The sequence below is a fragment of the Bos mutus genome, chromosome 5 (genome assembly GCF_027580195.1).
Source record: "Bos mutus isolate GX-2022 chromosome 5, NWIPB_WYAK_1.1, whole genome shotgun sequence".
NCBI lineage: Eukaryota > Metazoa > Chordata > Mammalia > Artiodactyla > Bovidae > Bos > Bos mutus.
Genome location: NC_091621.1, coordinates 109,563,368 through 109,587,627, shown reverse-complemented (window position 1 = coordinate 109,587,627; position 24,260 = coordinate 109,563,368). Strand labels below are relative to the sequence as shown.

Genomic DNA, 24,260 nt, shown 5'->3' with positions numbered 1-24,260 from the left:
GGTAGCTGGCCTTGTGGGTCTCCACGAGGCTTCTCAAGGTCAGTGGCCTCCTTTCCTCCGCTGTCTTCTCCCCTCCTGTTCCCGGGCTCCATCGGACCCTTGTCTTTCCTCCCACTTGCTTTAAACCCTTCCTCTCTTTTCCAGGTTTTGTCTTCCTTCTCGACTTGCCTTCTTTCTTGTTCTTCAGCTTTTCCTTTTTAACTCGTTGTTTTTTTCCTTTTGGGCTGAGGTATACAGGATTCTACTCCCCCAACCAGGGATTTAACCCATGCCCCCTACGGTGTGCTAAGTCACTCACTCATGTCTGACTCGTTGTGACCCCATGGACAGTAGTCCCCCAGCCTCCTCTGTCCACGGGATTCTCCAGGCAAGAATACTGGAGTGGGTTTCCATGCCCTCCTCTAGGGGATCTTCCTGGCCCAGGTATAGAACCAGCATCTCTTAAGTCTCCTGCATTGGCAGGCGGGTTCTTAACCACTAGCACCACCTAGGAAGCCCGTTGGCAGTGGACACAGCTCTCTACGACCTGGCTAGGTGCACCTGAAGAGCTAACCACACCCTGTCTGTCCCACCCATGAAAATGAGCACAGTAACGATGCCACCGCAGCAGGTTGTATTCAGGTAACACACCTGAGTGTCAGGCTGCGAGTTCATACCAGAGTCCTCTGCAACTTTTCTTGGGGACCCACAATCAGAGTCAAGGCTCTGAGCTGAGGGCAGAGCCTGCTGAGTCCCCTACGCTCTAACTGGAGTTTTCAAGGAGCTGCCAGGGCAGAGACCAGACTCCCCCGGGTCAGGAACTAAGAAGCAGCTGGAACTCACCGACATGCTGCCTTCTCGCCTCCTCCAAACCAACTCTGACCTTGGCCCCCTCTCCATCACCCCTGTGGCTTTATCTACTGTTGAGGCGATCCGAGCGTGGGTTGGAAAAGAATTTCCAGACACAGAGTACAGCAGAAAAGAGTTTATTAAGAACAAAGAGCAGAGATAAAGTGGGCACTGTGAGCGTGGGGGACCGACAACTCCTGACAGGCCAGGGAGAGTTGACCGAGTTCGTTGGTCAGTAGCCAATTTTTATAGCCTCAAGACAAAGGAAATTCCCGCTGGAAGGCTGGCGTTAGATGACTGGTTGGGGCGCTATAGGGCATTTACTGGGTTGGCATCTTTGCCTAATTGGGAGTCAGGAAGCTTGTTGGTGATGATGGGGGGTTGGGGGCAACAGTTACAAAGGGGCTCAGTCAGCGCCAGCGGCGTCCTTGGTTCCGGGCCCCGCCTCTGAGGCCTTGGTGCGAGGCCTCGCACCGGTGGGGGCAGGGCCTCAACATCTACCACTTATGTGCCCACACCCACCTGAAACTCAGAACGAAAAGCTGGCTGGATCATCTTCTTTCTGGGTGCTTGCCTCCTGTCCTCTCGTCCTCATCAATGATTTTAGCCATGGGAGGATGGATGGGCCATCTTCACTTCCTGCCCCATGGACTCTCCTGATACCCTTGGCCTCTAGGTACAAGGGACTCAGCACCCTGGCACCCTTGCCAATGACAGACAGGAGGCTTCAGATAAACATTCCCATCTCCAGTCCTCCGGGTGGTGGGGGACCACTTGGAGGCGGGGGACTGGAATGCTTCTCACAAAGTCCAGGTGGAATCAACCCTCTTGCCCACGGCATCAACCTCAATGACATGCTTTTCCTCCTTCCCCATCCCTCTCTCCCTAGTCCTTACCCTGCTCCCTGGGACCACCTCCAAAATAAAGTCTCAGACCTATACCCAAGCCTAGTCTCAGACTCTGTTCTCATAGATACCGTAGCAGTTTTCAGGAGCTAGCTGCTCTAATGAAGTAAGACTGGATGGCTTAAAAACAGAAATTTATTCTGACACAGTTTGGGGGTTGGAAGTCTGGGATCAAAGTGTTGGCAGGGCTGGTTCTTTCTGAGGCTGAGGGAAGGATGTGTTCCAGGCCTCTCTCCTCGGTTGGTAGACGGCCACCTTCTCCCTGTGTCTGTTCTTATCATTTCCCCTCTCTGTCTCGGGCCCAAATTTCCCACCAAATTGGATTAGGGTCCAGGCTAATGATATCATTTACACTTGATTATCTCTGTAAAGACTCAATCTCCAAACAAAGTCATACTCTGAAGCCCTGGAGGTCGAGACTTCAACTTGTGCATTCAGGGAGGTGAGGAGGGTGGGGCTGGTTCTGGAAACACAATTCCATCCGTAACAGAAACTGAAGCTAAGACAGAGTTGTGGACATGGGTCTCAGAAGCAGATCCGTAGGGTGGGACATGGAAACAGGTCCCCCACAGTCAGACCTCTGTGATAATTCCTGACTGTGCGGTGCCCTGGGACGGGCGGCAGAGATAAAGCATTGGATACAAGACGGTGGCCCTGAATGTGGACTTGGCTCAGTGTGAAAGCTCGAACAAAGAATTGGCAGACCCAGGTCAGCCCACTCTCAACTTGGGCCTTCTAGGTTTTTCCTATTTTAAATATTTTATTTATTTGGCTGCATCAGGTCTTGGTTGCAGCCCATGGGCTTTGTTGCGGAACCTGGACTTCTCTAGCTGTGGTTCTCGGGCTCAGTAGTTGCCCTGCAGCATATGGGATTCTTAGTTCCAAGATCAGGTATTTAACCCTCATCCCCAGCACTGGAAGGTAGATTCTTAATCACTGGACTGCCAGGGAAGTCCCTCTTCTAGATGTTGTTTTGGAGAGTATAGTTATTTTTCATAGATGTATGTGTGTGGTGTGTGTGCCAAGTCCCTTCGGTAGTGTCTGACTTTGCAACCCGTGAACTGTAGCCCACCAGGCTCCTCTGTCCATGGGATTCTCCAGGCAAGAATACTGGAGTGGGTTGCCATTTCTTTCTCCAGGGGATCTTCCCAACCTAGGGACTGAACCCACATCTCTTATGTCACCTGCATTTACCCCTAGCACCACCTGGGAAGCTCCTCGTGTATGTAAATGAATCATATTTTTTGCATTTTATTTGTTAGTGTTTAAAAGGCCCCTGACGTCTGGCAGCCATGGGACATATCCTGCGGGCCGTGGGGCCCAACATTTAGTCGTTAAGAGAGGCAGAGCTGCAAAGGAGACTGAACAAACGGCCTCACGGGCCTCTTATGCTGAGGGCCAACAGGAAGGAATCAGAACCCGAAGCCCTGCGATGAAAACATTAGGGATAAAGGATCTAAGAACCTTGCCCACCAGAATCCCCTGACTCCTCTGGCTGGCATTGTTAGCCTATGGACCACCTGGTGCCCATGTGAGGGCCACACCTGAGGCAGATATCCCTCAAGGTCACTCTTTTCCTTCTCAATTCACCTTCATCTCCCCTCCTCATCCCAGCATTGTCCAGAGACAGCTCACTCCTTCCCAGGAGGAAATGCCTTATCCTCCTGAAGAACTGTAAGGCCCACTGACACACAGGAGTGGGAGTACTGAGACCACGTGTGGGGCTGCATGTGAGGGTCTGAGACTTGGGAAAATTAACCAGACAGGGAGAATGTACAGGTACGAGAGCACCTCCAGATCTCAAGATTAACAAGCCAATGAGGATGCCTGGCGCTGGCCCAGTGTATTGCCAAGATGGATCTGGGGCGGGGATGGGTCTGAGAGGTCTGGAGGGCTCACCCCAGGGGTGCAGCTCTTCCCTCGGCATGGCTGTGACGCCATCGCAAGCAAAGATCAGGTGTCCAAAAGCTTTTTTTCTAAAATCATCTTTAATGTTTTAATATTTTTTGCCTCATTTACCAGATAAATCATCTAAATAAATAGATGCTATACAGTCTCTTACCAACATCAGTAGAAAAATAAAACCACGCTCTGCATCTGCTCCAGCTCTCCCCGCACACGCTCACTCAGAAAAGGCATGTGCTTGGAATTGACTCGTGCCCCCCAACCCCTCCCAAATACATTCATTTAGTCTGAACAAAGCTCGACGCTCATTCTGTGCAAAGGAAGCGTTCTTGTGCTGAGCCCTGGAGGCCCGGCGGGCCAGTTATAAAGCAAAGGCAAAAACCACCGGACCAGCGAAGCGCCCTCTCCCGGGGCAGGAGCCAAGGAGGAAGCTGGCGACGGGACCACCATCCTGAGAGCAGAGGTGGTCCTGGAGTGGCCTGCGGCATCAGCAGGGGGGTGGCCCTGCCAGGGGCAGAGAACATGCCCTTTGCCCCACCCCACAGCAAAACAAAAGTACCAACCGGTCTCTACATTCAAAACAGGTGGGCCTGGGGGAAGGAAAGGCAGGTGGTCCAACTTTTTCAATGCCCCCTCCCCAAGTGAGTACTGGCCTTCTGGGGTGGCTATGGGGTGGGGAGGAAGGTCGTGCCCAGCTTTTCCCCTCACCCCAAGCCCCACTGGGATGCTCAGGGCTGGAGAAGGCCTGAAGGCCACTTCCAACCCCTCGCAAAGGTCTCCGTCCTGTGTCCTGGGTGGGTAGGTCCTAAGAGCTTTGGCTGCCAGGGTTCAGCCCTCCAGACAGCAGGGCACCCTGCAGGCCGTGAAGGGTTGAGAGTCAAGCAGTGTTCCACCGCAGCAGCCACCTCGTCCCACAAAAGAGCACCCCCCCAAACCAGCACATGATGCAAACAGCTCTTCAAAGTGAGGGCGGAGGAGGCCACCTGTCCCCAGGGATGGGGTGGGTGTGACTTCTATTGGAAGCTGCCAGTCAAGTTCAAAGCCAGGGCCAGCATCTTTCTATCACAGCGAGGCCCCTGCCACCACCCTCCCCTCTGCCAGGAGCCCCTGACCTGGGACATCGGTCCACTCTGGCTGCCCATCCCCCCCCCAGGGCTCCAGGAAGGAGGGTTCCCCACAGCCCCTCGGTTCCCCGGTCCACCCCCACATACTCCTCTAGACACAAACCCCTAGGCTGGGGGTCAATCAAGTCACGGGGTTGGGGGTGGTGCCATCCCCCAGTGGAAGCACTGAATTGACCCTGGACAACAAAGGACTGAGGAGGAAGAGGGGACCCACACGCAGCGATCTGGAATTTGGCCAGCAAGGCACCCCAAAGAAAAATGGGGTTGCAGGGTGTCTTTGGTTTGGGAACTTGGGAAGAAGGGGTCTGGGGAAGAACTGCCCTATTGGAGGAGCCTCAGCAGGATTCTGCCTACTTCCTGAGGACAAAGCAGAGCATGGAGCTGGCCCTGGGGCAGGGAGCGGGGGTCGGGACCCAGTGCCTGGCCTGAGATGGGGACAGGGGAGGGAGCCAGTCTTGTGCTTGCTCCCCTGGTGCCCACCCCCAACCTGGCTTCTCCCCTACAGGGCCAGGGTAGGGAAGAGGTCACTCCTCACTACGGGGAGAAGCCACTAGTCCACAGGACGCCTCTGTGCAAACTAGAAACAGAGCGCCCCCTCTTCTGGCAGACACAGGCCCTACTAGGGCGGGGGCAGGGGGCGGGGCTTGGACACAGCCTGACCCGCCCTCCGCTACAGCCCGATCACAGGAAGACATGACAGAGGTCCCCCCAGGGGGAAACAAGGTTAGTCCCAGCTGCAGCGTTGAGGGTGGATGCAGAGAAGACCCACAACAGGAGGAGGAAGGGTGTCAGGAGTCAAGGGCTGCCCTGAGAAGGTGGTGGGACGCTCTCTCCCTCCCTGACCACCCACACCCACGTCTGGTTGGCTGAGTTGGGCGGGGAGGGGGGGGGGGGCAGAAAAAGAGGGGAGGGGAAGAGCTGGAAAGTCACCTGAGTCAGAGTGAACAGGGGCCCCGGCGGGGAGAGGGCGCGCAGGAGAGGAATGGAACCCAAATGCCTCAGAGCTTGCGCTGATGCAGGGCACACATGCACACACTTGCACGCCTATGACTGCGCTGATGCAGGGCATACACACACACACTTGCACACCCGTGACTGCGCTGGTGCAGGGCACACATGTGACTGGCCAGGTGAAACCTCAAGAGGGCATCCCACACCTGGAGCACTGGAGGCCATCTGGCCGCCCTGCCCCAGCCGACCCCTGCCCTCCAGTGAGGGCGCCAGCACGCTGATTGGACAGGTCCTGTCAGGTGAAGCGCTGGGGGTTGCCTATGGCAAGCTCTTTTATGCTGTGATTCACCCCACCCCCTCCACCCCCCATTCACCTGGTCAGGGCTTCTATACAGGAAGTTTCCAAGACCTGCTGCACACGGCTACGGACATGTGCGTGCAGTCACGAGGGCACGAAGGACAGTGCACACACCTGTGAGGCCAGGTGCGCATGTGACCGGTTTTCACAGGCCAGGTGGGGTGGGGTGGGCTGGGGAGTAGCTCTCAGCGAAGGGGTTCATTAGCTGGCAACCACCCCACCCGGGGAAGGGAGAGACCTTTCTGGGTTGTGCCCAGCCATCTCCAACCCTTCCCGGCTGCCCCTAAGCTCTCAGACCCCGTCGCTTTTGCTCAAAGCCAGTCTCCATCTCCCTCGAAGAGCTGGAGTGCAAAGTTAAAAGGAAAGACCCCTCCCCAAACACACACACAGAAGGGAAAAGGGGTAACCAACCAGAAAGGCGGGGGCAAGGTGCTCGGGGGGAGGGTTCAGGTCTTCCCGTCCTCCTTTAGTCCCGGGGCCGGTTGCTATCTCTCCGGAGAAGAAGCAGGCCAGAGGGGTCCGGGGGAGGCTGGCCCTGTCCCCGTCCTACCCTGGAGACGGCGTCCCAAGTGACAGAGCAGTGCCAGGCCTGCCCAGGCCCCGCCCCGCCCCAGCTCTGTAAACGTCTGTCTGTCTGTCCGTCCGCGCAGAGAAAGGGGCGGGTGGGCGGGACAGTGTTGGGAGCATCACCCCTTCTCCTGGTCAATGTTTTCGTTGTTGTTTTTTTTTTTAAATAAAATAATTATCCCGCCCTAACCCCCTCATTTCCGGAAGTCCCCACCCCGAGCCCCAGAAAACAGTTTAAGAAGAGTTAAAAATGGCGGATCAGAACTTCCCGCTGCGGTCTCGGAAGAAGCCCTCGGCGGCCTGGGCCTCTCGGAAGGTGACGGTGATGGAGTTGGCGGTGATGTCGGTCACTGTCACTTCACTTGAGGGGAGCGTGGGTGTCCAAGAAGGGGGCCCCTCGCCCAGGTCTGCCTCTGCTGCAGCCGTGGAACAGACGGATAGACAGACAGACAGACAGACGGGGCGTGGGGGGGGGGGGCAGCGTTGGCAACAAGGTGGGGAAAGTGGGCATGGAGGGCCGCGTGTGAACCCCCCTTCCGGCCCTCTCACCCCCAACACCAGATCTTCCTCTGAGTCTCCAGCCAGGTCAGAGCCTAGTTCGAGGCTGGCCACATGGGGAGAGGTCACGACATTTATCTTCCCTGGCTGGACACGCGCTACTTCCGAGTGGGACCACGGAAAGAACTCTGGGCTAGGTGCCAGGGTTCCCCGCAGGCTGAGGGGACCCTCTCTGGGCCCTGACAACTCGAGGGGCCTTGCCAGCTCTGAGGGTCCCTGGGTCTGCGCCGGGGGCCGGGCTGCCTTACCCTCCTCTTCGGGGGGTTGCTCAGCAGGCTCCCACTCGCTGGCCGCCTGCAGGACGTCCTGGGCCGGTGACTCCTGCAGGAAGAGCTCCCGTCGATGGCTGTGACTCTCCAGGTTGGGCCCGCGGGGCGGGAACTTCTTGCGTGAGAGCCGCAGGTACTTGTGGGCCTTGCGGGGCTTGCGGAGCGGGAAGGGCAGGGTGGGCACCAAGGGGCCCTTGTCCGCCAGCTCGGGCGCCCCCGCCTTGACCACCCCCTCGGGGCTCCCGCTGCCGAGTGGGCGCGTCAGGGAGAAGCAGAGCTTCTCCTTGCCCTTGGCCTTGTGGGAGCTCCGCAGGTCCATGCTGTACAGCCGCTGCGGGGGCAAGCCAGGGCACGGCGGGTCAGCCCCGCCCTCCCGCCTGCTGCCGCGCCTTGGCGCATGCCGTCCCTCCCACCCGGGGTCCCTTCCCCAACTTTCGGGGCTCAGAACCAGCCTGCACCCCACCCAGCACCCCAGCCCCTGGGCCAGGTCCTGCTCGGCCTTCATCTTGGCCCCCGAGGCACGGCCTCAGGGCCACGGGGCCAGGGCTGCAGGGCACTTTCCTTCGGTCCACGGCAGAGCAGCAGACAAGAGGTACAGATGGAAAACTGGCCGACAGAAAACACACCAGGATTTCTGCGGCCGATAAATTAAGGAGCTACTCATCATAGGAAAGGAAACTTTGCTTCTAACAGGCCCCCAAAGCTGAAACGGTCAGCTGCCAGGGAGATGGTGGGAGGCACAGGGCTCTGAAGTTTCTTGGAGAAAGTTAACACAGTGCTGGGGTGCACTGCGCAGCCCAACTATAGGGACGGTGCACTGCTGGCAGGCCGCAGATGCCCCTTGGTTCCCCCAGGGCCCTCCTCAGCTCTGAGCTGCAGCGAGGGTGGGGTGCGAGGGGTTCCTGAATGGGTCCAGACCCCTGTCGATGTCCTGCCTCATTCATGTTGAAAGGGGCTGGAGGGCACGTGCTTCCATCATTCAAAGGCTGAAGTTTTAAAATTTGTGCACTTGTCTTACTGACTCCTAGGGGAAATTTATACAAATCCAAGAAAGATCTTCGGTGCTAAGATGTTGAGGGCCTGGGCCATTCTGGGACAGGAGCTCCTCTGCTGTCACCAGAGGCCAAGAGTTCCCAGAAGAGAGTGAGGCCCACAGATGGGACCTGCGTGTCAAACATCTCAAGCTGGGGACAGAGGTCATCACAGGTGCAAGTGCCATGCTCCACTCCCACCTGCTAATCCCCATCACTTGGCGTGGGCATGGGTTGTCATGACGATGGGAAGAGGGCTTAACTGGGAGGAGACTGTGAAGCTATGGCAATGCCTCAGCACTGCACAGCTTATCCCATAGGCAGCTTTATCAGAAACTACCTTCAACCTGGCTCACAGGCCGAGGAAACTCTCGTATAGTTCTGTTCTTCTCTACCTCACCATGAGAGAATTTTTTTTTTTTTTTCATGAGAGAATTATAGTTACTAATGGGTCTGGGAGCACCAGGAGTCAGATCTGGGTTTTAGTCCAGCTGTGTGACTTGGTACTGGCCTCCCTGAGCCTCAGTTTCTTCCATCAATGAAATGAAGAAATTATAGCAGCCAGCCTCCAAGATGGTCCCAAATATCTGCCTCTGGGAATTCATACCTGTGTGGAGTCCCCTCTGTACTGAATACTGCAGTGTGGGACTTCTGAGGCTAAGTCACTAAGGACATGGTGCTTTGTCCTTGCTCTCTGTTTACCCAACCCTAGGGGAGGCTAGTGGCCCTACTATGAGGCCAGCCAGCAGCCCTATGGAGAGGCCCAGCACTGAGGAACCAGGCCTCCTGTCAACATCCAGCACTGATGCACCAGGCACATGGGTAGCCATGTTAGGAGCAGATCCTCCAGCCCCGATCAAGCCTTCAGATGAGTGGATTTCCAGCTGACATCAGCTTAGTAATCTGAGCCAGAATCACTAAGGAACCAGCTAAGGTACTCCCTGACTCCTGACTCACTGAGACGGTGTGGTGTTAAGCGTTTACTGCCTTCAGTTGCTCAGTTAAGGGTTACTTTGTCACACAGCAACAGATGACTGATGCACCCTCCCTGTGGGCCTGGCATGCAGATAAACTGTGTTCATTTGTGAGGAGCACGGAGCGCAGAGCTCAGCATGGAGATGTCTGACATGCTATCCCTTTCTCAGGACCCAATCAACACCAAAACCCAGGGATCACACCCACTGCAGGAAGGGAGACCTATCTAATCTGGCAAAAGCCTCATGTGATCTACAATTTAGAGTGGACAGGAGGCTGGACATGGCTCACACTGCACATGGACCAAGAAGCCTTATGTTTGGCTTTAAAGTCCCAGGTGGGCCTTATTAAATTAAGGACAGCAGGTATTGTTATCATCCGCATTTTGTAGAAGAGTAAACTCGAGCTCAGAGACGTGCCTTGAATCACGGAACTACATCAGTCTAGCCTACATCCTCTTTTCAGTGCAAACCAGCAAAGGGTAGCAGCGTGCCCTCAAGACCTCAAGCAGAGGGTTTCTTCTCACTCAAAATGACAGGTTTCTAAGACATTCCAAGGCTATGATTCCAAAATTCTATGAATCTCCTTAGATTCTAACATTCCAAACTCCCCTTGTTTCCTCAGCTCTCAAGTTTATCCTCCTAAGGTTCTCAAATACTACAACTTTGTATTTTGGGGACTCTGAGCATCAATTTATTTACAAGATTTTAAGCTTTCAAAATTCTAGGATCCCATGAGCCATACATCCACCCTCCCTCCCTCCACCGGGTCTCCCACCCATGCTGTCTTCCCCTGGGTACCAGCCCGAATTCTGACTTTTCCCAACTCCTCCCACTGAAACTGACCCACTAAGTGCCCCACCCACCCCACCCTCCACAGTGCCCTGGATGGAGCCAGAGGAGGGTTAGTGGTTTAGCAGAACTAGCCGGGACAAAGGCACAGATGGTAGGGGCGGGGGTGGGGTGGGTGGGTAGGAGCAAGGGGCCCTAAGGGATGGCACCAGAGCTGGCGGGGTTACCTGCAGCAGAAGCCGCTTGGGTTTCGGACCTCTCTTCCTATACCCCGACGCTCGGTCTCTCTCCTCCCTGGGGTGCAAAGCAGATGGCAGAAGAAAAGGAAACACTGGTGACATTTAAGGGTAAGTAAGGCGTCCGCTCCACCTGGCCCTCTGCTGTCTACGGGGGAGGGGGGCACCCACCACAGGCTACCACCCATCCTGGGGTCGGGCTCCTCCCGTTGCTCTCTTTAGGCCATGACAATGGGGCAGAGTGTTCAACTCCCAGGGCTCCCTCTTCTCAACTGACTAAAGGTGAGGGCACAGCCACCGGTCCCATCTGCTGAGGTGGGACTCAGGGGGCATCTCCAAAAACACGTGGGTCTTCATGGCCCCAAGGTCAGGCCAGACCTCTGCTCTCTATGCACTGGGAACAACCCCCAGAACATTTCCAGTTTCCACTCTTAGGAGACTTGTAGAGACACCTCTCAATCAAATTTGTCTTGAATGGGCCCAGGGGAGCTGAGGAGAATGGCGGACGAGTCCTTCTGCATGTGAGGCTCTGCCCAGAACTCCCCGCCAATTTGGCATCTGCACGAACCTGGTGGGGAAGACAGGCTCCCATTGCCTGTATCATCTGGCTGGGGAAGGGGAGAAAAACTAGCTTGCATTCAGTCCCCAGCAGATGCCAGACTCTCTGCCGGATGCCCTCCTCACTTCACACACATGCAAGGCACAACCTGAGGACGCATACAAAGACACACACACCGCAACACGCCAGATGCCCCAGCCCTGTGCTGGAGCAGAGGGATGATTCAAAGTCACTGCGCTTGGCTTCACTCCACTCATGCTTTCTGAGGCCTTAGGCCAGTCTCTCAGTCTGAGCCCAGTTAAGCCAGTAGGTCCATGGCCCCTGTTTCCCTCCTCAAAGGAGTGGCTGCCACCCGCTTCCAGGCATCAGACTCCAGGGGCGCTGGGGGCGGAGCTGTCCCTCCCACCCTGTGGAGCTTCAGCAGGCCTGCCCTGGGGTCCCAGAACCAGGGTTTGAGAGAAGCACCAAGGGCATGCGATACCCAGAGCAATCAGGCCTCTCTGATCCTGGAGAGTGAGAATCTAGTCTCAGAGCCCGGTGCTGGAGCCCAGGTCACCCCTACCTGAGCCAGGGGACACCCTGGCTGGCCACCCTCCCTCTCTGGGCCTCAGTTTCCTGGTCTGGAGCACGAGCTTCCCTTCTCAGCTGGGCCCTGGGGCTCCTGTGGGGAGTGAGAGGTCCCTGACGCTTCTCAAAGCAGGGCTGGGCGGGGGGCGGAGGTAGAAAGACTAAGATCATAGGAAGAGAGAGGGAAGAAAAAAGAGGAAGAGGAGAAGGAAATGGCGGCGGGGAGGAAAGGGCCTTGAGAGAAAAGAAGCTGATGATGTCTATTATATTTGTGTAAGTGTTGTTCATTATTACATTTATTACCGTGTCCTGGGCACTCTGTACAAGGCACTGTTCTCAATGCTGCGACCCTCACCCTATGAGGGAGGCAGTTTCTATCCTCATCTTATAGCTGAGGCACAGAGAGATTAAGTCACTTAACCGACGCCACAATTCTGACAACCTTCGCTACTGGTGAAGATGCTGAGCTCTGGGCACCAGGCCTGGCGAGGTCAAGCCTGGGAGCCCCGTCAGGGCCAGCGGGGGCAGGCCTGCAGCCTAGGCCACATGACCTGGCTTCCCACCTGTGGTGCCCAAGTTTCCGCCCTGTAACTGTGGGTGTGGGGGCAGCAGGAGGGCGAGGTGGGGGCTTCCACTCTGTCAGTCCTGACCTACCCAGGGACCAGTTTCTGTCAACCCCGGAACCCTCGGCCCTTCGGTGTCCAGGGCTGTGGGGATCGTGGCCCCAGCCAGGCCTCAGTGTCCCCTCGGCCCTCCCAGGACACAGGGACTCCCTGACCAGACTCCTTCTGAGTCCCTTAAAAACACTGCAAAGCAGGTGTTAGAATGCTCATCACCCCCCTTCCACTTCCTTCTCACCAAGACCCAGAGAGGAGGAGGAAGTCAAACCACACAGTGGGTCTGCAGGTCTCAGACAGTGGGTCTCATTTGTCCCTTAACTACTGACTTTTCTGACTCAAAGGAACATCCAAACCCTCTCTACCAGGACTCACAGGCAGAGTCTGAGCTGCGCCCCACCCCTTCAGCTGCCCATGCCCACTCCACAATGCTCCACCCCTGCCCAGCTCACACCAGTCCAGCCAGCCACGCTCAGAGCCCCACTCGCCTCCGTGCCGCTCCTCAGCCCAGGGTCTCTGCATCAGTGTGCTCTCTCCGTGGATGGTCTTCCGTAACATGCCTGCTGGGCTCCTTCCCTGCCTCACTCAGCTCAGGTCTCTGGACAAACGCCAGCACCCAACCACCGGCTGAAAGCAGCGGCCCCGCCCCGCCGCGCCCCGTCCGAACAGCAGCCACACGCCTGCATCTGCACCGCCACTGGCCTACTCTCACTGCGGGCCTCCACGCTGGAACGTGAGCCCCGCGAAGGCAGGGACGCTTGCTGGTTTTGTGCCTCGCTGTGCCCCAGTCCCTGAACAGTGCCCAGCACACAGGACAATCTCAATCAAGACTGGCTGGACAACGACAGTGCAAGCTAGGTGACCCCAGGTACCATGAGGAAAACACTCGCACGCCAGTGTCCACACTTCATGGCTCATGACGTGCTCTCACACACCTTTGCTCCCCACGAGAGCCCACGAGGTCAGCACTGTTCTCCCCATTTCACAGACAGGGAAGCTGAGGCTCAGAGAGGAAAAAGGCCCTGCCCAGCACCTCACGGCTGGGGAGTAGCCGAGCCAGGATGCTGATCCAGGCCCTTGACGCCTGCCCAATGGTCTTACCACAGTCCAGGACATTCCACAGGGTTCTCCCAGTGTCACAACCCTTTTGGATCAAGGTCCCACCAGCACTCGGGAAACAGAAAGAAGCTGTGGGACAGGAACACTGTGATTTTTAAAGGAAAGACCAGTGGGAACATTTCCTTTGAACCAGCAGCAGGAGACCTCCTGGGGGAGAAGCGATCAGAAGGGGGTGGGGAGAGCAGAGAAACAGCATCACTGGGAGTCAGGAGGCCCACCCCGATAAGCCCTAGTTGGACTGTCTCCCAGCCATGAGGCTCCTGGAAAAGTCCCTTAGCTCTTCAGAGCCTCGGTCTCCTCATCTGTCAAACGAGACCCTCATCCCTGTCTCAAGAGGTTACTAAAAGGAATCAAACAAAAATGACTTTATAAAATGGTCCTGCACTCTACAGGGGCGATGGGTCAGGGAGAGGCAGAAAGATTGGGCAGTCTGCTGGCAGGGAGGCCAGTAACACCAAGGCTCATCAGAAGGGAATGGCTAGATTATGCTCAAAAAGCCCTCCAACCAGGAGAAACAAGATTTTCGGCAAAAGCTCTCCATTAAAGGCGTGCCCGCACGGCATCGGAGGAGCTGCCAATCGCTAACCCACCCTCAGAACTGCAGCAGAGCCCTGGCAGACACGGGAGCCTGAGACTTGGGGGCAGCTTTGTCCACGGCCACCCAGCTAGGAGGGGCCAAGCAGGAGGGACTGCAACCCAGCTGTCCTGGCTCTAAAGTCACACTCCCCACACCCAGACCTTTCTTGAGCTTCATCAGACTTGGTGAGAGGGTCTCTAGGGGATATCTCTCTCTGGTCCATCGCTGGGCTTGACAGAGCAATACTGATACTGCCACCCCTCACATGCAAGGCATCTCTGTGCCCATTTTCACCTTCTTCATGGCAACTGAAACCCCTACCTTCTGGGAAAATCGGGGCACGTGTAGTTAGGGGTGGTCAACAATGGCCAAGAGACTGAGGCTTGGGGTGGTTAGCAGAGTGGCTGACATCACCCAGCAGCAGGAAATGGGCAGGACCCTCGGCTGCCCTGGGACCTGGTACCCAGTACCTTTCCCCAGCTGCAGCTATCCCTGCCAGAACCCTGTTCCCGGGGCCCATGACCCTTGTTCAGAGTCAAGCCACCAACAGGGCCCCATGAAACCTCAGAGCCTGCCGTCCCCGCCCCAGCCCTGGGGCCAGCTGAGCCCCTTACTTCTCCTCGTAGGCCATGACCAGGCGGGGGTCCAGGATGTGTTCCTCCGGCTCCCACGTGCTGTACCTGGGGAGACAAACAAGCGGTCAGAGCTGTCCCACCTCCAACCCTGCCTCGCATTCAAAGGCCACAGCCGCTGTGGGCAGGACTTGCCCCTTCCTGATCCAGCCTGTAATTGTCTCCTAATCCCATAAATTGTCCCTAGCCCACCAGACTAGGTTGGGGGCCTTCTGGGGGCTTCAACACCAGAACTCCCCTCATCTTGATCACGTCACCATAAAAATGACTTCGTCCAGCTCCCGACTAGATCCCCATGTTCACCTCAGGGTCGCAGAGTCGGACACGACTGAGCGACTAAACTGAAAGAGGGCAGGCCCATACATCCCTGGAGTCCCTTCCCATGAGAGGCAAGAGCACGTGGTGAAGAACAGGGGCTCCAGAGCCAGACTGCTGAAGTTTAAACCCCAGCTCTGCCCTGGCTGCGGCACAACTGTGAACAAGTGGCTCAATATCACTGTGCTGATGTCCCCATCCATAGATGCTTTTGAACTGTGATGCTGAAGAAGACTCTTGAGAGTCCCTTGGACTGCAAGGAGATCCAACCAGTCCATCCTAAAGGAAACTGGTCCCGAATATTCATTAGAAGGACTGATGCTGAAGCTGAAACTCCAATACTTTGGCCACCTGATGTGATGAACTGACTCATTTGAAAAGACCCTGATACCGGGAAAGATTGAAGGCGGGAGGAGAAGAGGACGACAGAGGATGAGATGGTTGGATGGCATCATCGACTCCATGGACATGAGTTTGAGTAAACTCCAGGAGTTGGTAATGGACAGGGAGGCCAGGAGTGCTGCAGTCCATGCGGTCACAGAGTCGGACATGACTGAGCAACTGAACTGAACTGAAAGGTCTCTTGCGCTGACTAAATGCGTTCACGTGATTAAGGTGGCCAGTGCACAGGAAGTGCTTTGTGCTTGTTACTGTTCCTAGCCCCCGACGCCCCAGCCCGTGTGGGCTCTGCCTGGCCCAGCTGCTCCCTCCCTCCTCAGCACACACCGGCATCATCAAGGCCAGCTCTGAAGGTCCCCTGTCACATAGCAGGAAGTCTGGTAAATGCCCAGAGACTGTCTGGTGCAGTGATCCTACAGCAGACTCCTAGGTCTTTCCACAAGGGACCTTCCACCACTCCCAGGCCAGACAGCATTCTAGACAGCCAGGACAGACCTGAGTAATTCCAGAGCTCAGCCATCCTTCTTCCCGCTGCATGATTATTTACCTAGTATCTGCTTTTAACTTAGCTTGCTATTTTATTTGAATAATTTTAAAAGCAAATTTTAAATAACTTCCAAAAGTGGGGGGGGGGATGATTCATCATAAATAGATGCTAGTACATAAAAAATATAACTTGAAAACATTTATATATGTATACAATTATGCATACAAATGTGTATGGGCATGTTAAAAAAAAAAACCACCCAAAGCAATAGGCTGTGATTCTGGCCAAGACTGCCCCCAGGAGTGCTGGACAAGAAGGGAGGTGAGTAGGTATTAGGGAGTATTAGAAGGCAGAGAGAGGCCGGGCCCTGCCCCTGCCATCTTCTAACCAGCCAAGCTAAAACCTTCATCTTCAACTGTCCTGGTTACTATGAAACCTAATAATAGTCCCACCTATATCTGAATGACAAGCTGCCCGACAACAGACCTTTCCTCCTTTCTTTCACTGACACTTCTGCACACTCACTCTGTGTAAGGCCCCGTGAACTCAGCTGTGAAGGTCTGCGCCCTGAGTGTGATACGCCCACCACCATCCCAGCTCCTGTCCTTTGCACTTGCTGTGCTCTCCTCCCGGGGGCCCTCTTCCTCCAGGGACCTCCTCACCCTTTAAGAGTCAGGGTCCTGCAGGTCCCTGACATCCTCTCCAAGCACAATGAACCCTCCCCTCAGCTGCTCTCCAGGGCCTTATTGCTGCCCTTGGCACCTGCCATACATATTGATGAATCAAGCTGGTGCCCTGGCTGGCAGGCTGTGACCTCTCCCCAGCTTGCCCAGCCCCCATGTGTTCCGGGAATGGCTGTAGAAGTCACTGCAGAGTGCTGCTCATTCTGCAGAACTGCAAAAGTGAAACTGATACTTTTTACATAGTTTGGTAAAGCCCAAACTGAAAGCAATCAGCAGCTGGCAGAGACGTCACCCTTCCTCCCCACAAAGGCTGAATTTTCTCAATTGTACCTAGTAAGAAAAGAGGGAGAATTTTGTGTTCCTCTGTCTGCCCTCCACCTCCCATATCCTCTAGCTGTGGAAGTCTCTTCAGTGCTCTAGTCTCCTCTGCCCTGCCCACTTTTTGGTGATGTAGCTGCTGTGTGGTTTCTGGCAAGTCCCTAACCTTCTCTGTACTTCAATTTCCTCATCTTAAGAATCACCATCACCACCGCCACCACCGTAATGGTTAGGTGCCAAAGCAGACAACCGCAGGGATTCATCCATCCCTTGTAACACTTTTATGAGGTAGGTTACAGACACTACAGAGGAAACTGGGGCAGAGAGGTGAAGCATCTTGCCAAGGTCACTGAACCAGTAAGTAGCCAGTCTGTGGTTGGAACTCAGCTGAATCTTGGCCACCCTCTCTCCCTTTGGGTCCTCACATGGCGACATATCTGGCTACGCACTGAGCTGTGACATGTTTGGGAGAGGGGCACGGTCTGATTGACCACGTCTTCAGTGCCTGACCCGGGGCCTGGCACACAGCGGGGTGCAGAGAAAGGGTGAGACTTGGCAGCAGGAGGCCTGGCCCTGCTGAGGAAAGGCGGGATGGGGTCGCTGGACGGACGCCTCACCCTCTCGGATACCCTCGCCCCTCCGAAAGAGGCGGTCATCAGCAGCCCTCCGCAGTGTGGGGAGCCAGAGGTCGTGGCGAGCGTAGATCACGCTGTGTGAACCGCCCGGGTTCAAACAGGACAGGAGTGCGCGGCCGTTGAGACTTGGTCTCCGCGCCGCCGGTTGGGCCGGAACGCAAGGAGACCGACAGGGGGCTCCACTCCGCCGCGCCGTGGGCCCCGCCCCCAGAGGCCTGGCAGCCGCGCGGGCACACGCACGCACGCGGGGGCGCGCGCGCCAGATTACCGGGCCGACCAATGAGGGGCAGGGCGGGGGCGGGGACTGCGCGCGTCGGCTCCGAGGTAAACACGGCCACGTGACCGCCACCCCGCCCCCGAGCCGGGGTAAACAGGCTCGCGGCCGCGCAGCTTGGGCCCTGCCGCGCAGACTCCCGCAGTGCCGGGGGCTGGACGCCCCATAGAGCCAGGCCACCCAGCACCCCTCCACTCCGATTTAGAGCCACCCAAATGAGAAGCAGTGTGCCGGGCTCCCGGAGAGACTGGCGGGGGCGGCGGTGAGCAAGTGACTCACTTGCTGGGGCCTCCAGTTCTTCATCTGTGAAGCAGAGCTACCAATAGTGCATGTCTTTTAGGGGGATGTGACAATCAGATGTGTTAAGCCACATACAGCACTTGTGGTACACAATAAAATGTGGTACATAATAAAAGCAAACAAGCAGTAATTAAGTCAATATCGAAAGCCTCCAGAGCGCACACACACTTGCCAAGACCAATCTCAGGACTCTGCTGCCGCTACTCAGCAGGGTCTTGGAGGAGAAAGAAGGGCCTCCTCTGTGTCTGGCACTGCTATGAACCCTTCCTTGTCTCAGGCTACCTTCCATGGGGCTCCGTGAGGCTAGAGCCCCATTTTACAGCTGAGGAAATGGAAGTGCCCATAGTTCAAATCGTGCCACCTTTATGATCTGGGGGAGGGCCTCCTCTGCTGAGGGTTTCTGTCTCTTCATCTGTCCACTGGGTTGCCATTAGGCAAATTACTTAAGTGGGCCAATGCCTGATTTTAATAGGGGCTTATTGATATCAGCCTGATTATTGGTGTATCCTGATAAACTGATACTATCATTCCTAAAGCTCCATGGAGGCCATCCTCCCCACAAACGGGGTAGCATTTACAAATGGGTAAGAACAGAGGGAAAGAAAATGTTCCCAAAGAGGGGCAGCAGGGTCCCTGGCAGGCTGAGATAAGAGTAGGGTATCTGAGGGCCTCTGTGGGGCTGAGAGCATGTAGCTGATTATTAAGCCCCTCCACCCTGTGCCCCCAGGCCCTCCCTGTGCCATTTGCTGTTCTTTTCAGAACAAGCAGGATAGCTCCTCTACCCCATCTGCTGGGGAGGAAGGGCAGTTATTCCTCTCCTGTTGCACTGAGAAAACAGGCAAAGCACCCAAAAGCTCAACAGGGGCCTGGCAGAGTGAGTGCTGGTTTACATCGTGGTTTCTGTATTAATAGAACCTGCCCAGAATGGGGAGGGTGCTGGGAGCAGGAGAGTCTGACTCGCCCTCCCACCCAGGGTGGCACTGCACTAGCCAAGGCTCCCAGGCCTGCAGGGAGCAGCAGTCCAACTACTCCACTCCCCATCCTCTTTCTCAGCCTCTTCTTCAAACATGGCACCCTGAGGAGGGGAGACTAAAGTGGGTGATAAAGAAGCCCTGGTTCTCTTCCTCCTTTCTGTGACTGAATCTGTTGTCCCCCAAGTGAAGTGGGGTGGCAGTGGTTGGCATAAAGTGGGTACCATGTTGGCATTTATATTACTGTAGTGACCTCTCCTCTCTGGGCTCTGGTTTCCTCATTTGAAACATGAGAGGACTGATCTAAAGGAGGGCTAAAGCTACTTTAGATGGCAGTAGAATCCCCCCAAACCCCTCTCCTGGCTGGTGAGACCTAGGAGCCCAGCTGCGTAACTTACTATTAATAGCAAACATTTACTAAGTGCCTTGTCTGGGTTAAGCATGCACTAGGTACTCTGTATCTGTCATCTAATCCTCACATCACTGCTGTGTTGGAGGATTCATTCCAATTTGGAGATGAGGAAGCAGAGATTCTGCTCTGCTGGGGACCTGTCCAAGGGATCCCAGCTGTTTAGCTGTGAACAAGGACCAAAGTGTGAGGAAGTCAGATGCCTCAGGTCTTCTGGCCACACAGGACTCCCTGAATTCCTGTGGGGGGTCACAAAAGGTAGTCATGAGGGCCCGTCTGGTGGTCTCATTATGTTAGGGAACAAGTGGGCCCCAGGGGCATGCGCATAGGCCAGCAGAACTATGCAGGGACCGCTCTTGAAATGCCAGGTCCTTCCCATGACTGAAGCTCTGATGGGCAGACATACTAATTCAGGATAAATAAAAGTGGGGGAAAGAACTTGAAACAGACAAATACATCTGTTTAGAGAAGGGGATGTACACAGCAGGAAAAATAGCCAACAATGCCTCGAAGGCCAACAGGCTAGTGTTCACACTCCCATGCAATGTCTTCTGGTGCAGAAGCTAAGAGAGGAGTGAGTATCCAGGGAGTATGCCCACTTCCTTTTCTAGTTTTCCACCTCCTCTTACTGCCCCTTCACCCAGACTGGAAGCCCACCTCTCCTCTGCCTAGTGGAGGAGGGGATTATCCTTCCGTCTCAGGGTGTTTGGGAATGGGCAGCAGGAATGGATGAGTGCATTACCTGGCTGGCCAGCCACCAGCCCTAATCAACAGGATGCCTGCAGGCCATCTGGGACACACCCTAGAACTTTCACCCCACAAAGTGAAGAAGCCTGTGAGAGGAGAGCTGGGCCTGGACTACTGAATCCATTTTGCAGAGAGGGAAGCTGAGGCAGCATGGCTGTTTTCCCCTCCGCTGTGTCTCTCACCACTGTGTGTCCAAGACACTCCCAGGACCCAAACATCAGGTCACCCCCAACAGCAACACAGCAGAAAGCCCCTGGCACAGATAGCAGGGGCTCTGGAACCAGGGGGGATTCCAGGAGTCTATCTCTAGGAAGCCAGGAAGGGAGGTGGGGTGCCCACAGGCCAATGGGGAGGCCCCACGACCTGCCCATTCACTCCCCTCCCCCCAACAACTCCTGCTGGGAGGTGACTGGTTGGTGAGAAGGTTCCTGATTCGGCCTCAGCAGGAGAGGCGGGGCAACTGGGAGAGGTCCTAGACCCAAGTTGGCCCACCTCCCAAATGGGAGATGGAGGAGGCAAGGAAGAGGGGCTCACTTCAAGCCCCAACTCTGCCTCCCGTTGCTGTGTGACCTAAGGCAAGCTGCTTACCTTCTCTGAACCTCATCTTTAGAGATGAGAACCACAGCTGTCTCACAAGTCTGTAGGGGAACCTGCTCTGTAGACTGGAGAATGCTATCCAAAGGTGGCTCTGTCCCCAGCTCTATGGCACTGAAGACTCATGCCCCACTGGCTAAACTTGTCTTGCTCAATGCCACAAACTCCCACCTGGCACTGGTACATGCTGCAGCTTGAGGGCCCCTCCACCTTGCAGGTGGACATTTCTGAAGCCAAGATGCTGGGTCTTCACCGCTGAATGCCAGGAGAGGCCAGAAGCAGGGGAGCAGAGGCTCCAACCAGAAGATGGAGCACAACTCTGAAGAGAAGCTGGCACCCACCTTGACCCTCATATGCTCCAAATCCCTCAGCTGGCAGAGGGGAAACTGAGGCCTAGAGAAGAGGACGATTTAATCAAGGTCAGCTGGCCAATTACTAGAGCAGCTGGAGTGAAAAGTGAGGCAGGAGAGTGGGGAAAAGGCAGATGAAAGGATGTTCAGGTAGGCAGACAGACACACACACAAAGGAGCCTTACTTTGGGGGCCATCCTTTCCACTTGACCAAGTATTCAACTTTACCCTGGGGAGAAAGAGAGAAGGAGACAGTGAGATACACAGATGCCCCTAGGACCACTTGCAGGGCTGAAGGCCCAATCCCCTCTGCACACAGAAGTCCCCCAACACATATACACAAGACCCCCATCAACCAGAGATCCTCAATCTTTGGCTGCTCCATGTCCATCCCAGACCATCCTCCCTGCGAGAGCACAGGAGTGCACTGGGCCCTCCCTACACACCTCAGGGGTACCTGCGGTACAAGCTTGGAGCCCATGTCACGTGTGGGAACGTGCATGGCCAAAGATCCAGTGTCCAGTGTGCCAGAGCAAAGACCAGAATGCTCTTTTTTTAAATTAGAAGACTCTCCAAGTCCTAGAAAACTCCTCTTTGGGGAGTCCCCCAGGCCTCTAGCCCCATCAGCCCCATCCCTGTGAGACAGTGCCTCTGGCCCAGAGTGGACAGGCTAGTGACTCCAAGACTCTCAACTTACTCTCAAGTCAAAAGACCCTGGCAGGGCCCCAGAGAAGGCAGACAGTCCTCACCGTGAGAAAGGGTGCTTATCCCTCCCTCCAGGAGTGAGAAAATAAGAGCCAAGTTCCTCCCTTCCGCACAGGTGACAGGGGCCTTCCCAATCTGACAGGTGATACCCCTCCACACTAGAGCTTTAAGACCAAGATAATGTCATCTCCTCAAAGAGGCCTGCCCTGGCCACCCTCCCTCCCACCTCATAGTTCTCTTTCTGTGTGGCACACAACCCCAGTGGAAAGCATCTGTTTACTTCCTCTTTTGCTGCCTGTCTCCTCTACCAGAATGCCAGCTCTGCAAAGGCTGGAGCTCCCTCCCCTGGCACTTAGACTGGTGCCTAGTATATAAGAGGTCCTCAGAATTTTGAATGAATGTGAAAGGAACAATGCTCCTCACTCTCTGGCACTACGGGCCCCATGTAGAAAGGGATAATTAATGTACGTGCTTAGGCTACACTGCATAGAAAGCATTGGGTTTTGAGGAACAAATTCAAATTGAGGAAACCCTAAGGGAAGGGAGGAGGAGAAGGGGCAGCCCCGACATGAGAACAAAACTCAACCCCATTGGAGTTGGGGGAAGAAAAGAAAAGGTCATGGCCTACCTTAACCCCGTAACCTTTAGCCCAAGATACCAGGGCTGAGTTTTCTCCCTTTAACGATGAGTCGGCAATGAGCCAACTTGAGGTCCTGCTCTGCACTCATCTCTTACTGTTTGACCTTGATCAGGTCGCTTCCCTAGCCCGGGCCTCAGTTTGTGCCTCCGTCAAATGGGAGGAGGTCAACTCCCGCCCTGCCGCTACAGCCTCCCTAGGGGCGACAGGGAGGAGATAAAAGGACAGTGGTTTTAAGTGTTGGGACAGGGAATTTCCCCAAAGCCTTCCAGTCCCAACTTCCAGCCTGGGGCCAGACTACTTTGCAAACGTGTGCACCGGAAATGGGCACGGCCAAAGTCCAGGCCCGAGGCGCGGGGACCGAACCCAGCAGAACAGATACCTCCTTAAATCGCTGGGTGTACGTTTGGGAGGCTAAGGCAAAGGGGGAGGAGCTTTGAGGATGCCGAAGCGCCGTAGGCGGCTTCACTGAGCCGTCGGGCGGGGCTGGGAGTCGGGGAGGGGAAGACTGAGGGGGTGTGCACTTAAGTGGGGGAGAGACGCGGAGGTTGGGGTGTGGAGGCGATCGGAAAAGGTCGAAGTCCAGCAGTTAAACTTAAGAGGCGGGAGGAGGCTTTTCCAAAGCTCCGCCTCCAACTTCAAAGGACTTGGCACCAAGAGTACAGAGTCCTGAGTTCGAGACCCAGATCCGATGCGAACACACGAGGCAAGCCGTTTCTTCAACTTGGGCCTCAGTCTCCCCATATTTAATGAGAGGAGGGTGAGAACGGATAGCGTTTGGGGTCCCTCCAGTCCGATCCTAATCTCCAGCTCTGGCTGGCTCAGCTGCCCCCAGCATCCTGGGGCGACAACTTTTAATTCTACTCTCCCTACAAGGTGGCGGGGGAAACTGAGGCACGGGCTGGGGATACGGGCCCGGCAGCGCGGGGCTGCCTGGGTGTCCCCGCCCCCACTTTCTCCCTGGCCTCCAGGGTAGAGGGGACAGTACTGGGGACAGAAGAGGACCCCATAGGGGTCCTGGGAGCCGCCCCCCGGGCAGCCTCACCTTCCGCACGCGCTTCTTCCGGATGCTCTCTACGGCGAACACCTGCTCGCCGATGGCTGACAGCTCCATGCGGGGCGGCGGGCGAGCGGGCCCGGGGCCGGGCCGGGCCGGGGGCGGAGCTGCGGGGCCGCGGCTGCGGCGCGCGATGCTCGGGCCGGCGGGGTCCCCGTCACCCTCGCCCGGGCGCGCACGCGCACGCGCACGCGCGCACACCCCCTCGCGCTCCCTCACGCCGCCGACGTTCCATTTTTGAACCTGCGCAACGTTTTCCTCGGCGCGAGCGAGCCCGCGGGCGAGCGCGCCGGGCGGGGGCGAGGGCGGGGCGGGGCGGAGCGGGGGCTCGGCTCTCGTCTAGCCGGCCACGCCCCCTCCATGGCTCCGCCCCCCGCTCGGGCCCGCCCCCTCTGGAGGTCCGCCCCCGGGCCTCGCGCGCGGCGTGTCTCTTTCCAAAGCTGGCGGCCCGCGGGACTTATTTGGCGCGGGCTCCGCTAGGCGAGGGTTGTTGGACGTGATGTTAATACCCAGGAGTGTTTTCTAAAGTCCTCCCGGTGACTCTGAGGGTCTGGAAACGGCCTGGCCCCGGTTGGGCATATGAGGGCCCGGGGGAGAGCGGGGAGGCCATTTGCCTCGCCTCTCACAAAGAATAGACGAGATCGCGGCGCAGACCCTCGGGCGTCAGGAGGGCGGGGACGGCCAAGGTTTCCCAACCTGTCAGGGCGTCTCAGTACCGCGGTCTCTCTGGATCCGGGCTCGGAAGCTGTGTGGTTTGCCAGTCTGGAGCAGGCGCCTCCGCGTCCATCCTTAACGTCTGTCTGTCCGTCC

The 24,260-nt window shown here is 56.2% G+C and overlaps 1 protein-coding gene across 3 annotated transcripts; it reads right to left on the bottom strand.

Moving 5' to 3' along the window:
- Positions 1-4,583: 4,583 nt before the first annotated feature.
- Positions 4,584-23,739, bottom strand: CBX7 (chromobox 7). 3 transcript variants are annotated; one of them, XM_005899447.2, is made up of 6 exons: positions 23,439-23,739; positions 21,237-21,280; positions 14,552-14,617; positions 10,490-10,556; positions 7,445-7,796; positions 4,584-7,054 (listed from the first exon to the last, which is right to left on the bottom strand). In XM_005899447.2, exons 1-6 carry the CDS (start codon positions 23,505-23,507, stop codon positions 6,897-6,899), a joined length of 756 nt encoding a protein of 251 aa, XP_005899509.1. In that variant the 5' UTR covers positions 23,508-23,739; the 3' UTR covers positions 4,584-6,896. The 3 variants fall into 3 exon arrangements, with proteins under 3 accessions (XP_005899509.1, XP_070227655.1, XP_070227656.1); XM_070371554.1 differs by having other exon boundaries at positions 7,445-7,619; XM_070371555.1 differs by having other exon boundaries at positions 7,445-7,517; positions 23,439-23,736.
- Positions 23,740-24,260: the final 521 nt, after the last annotated feature.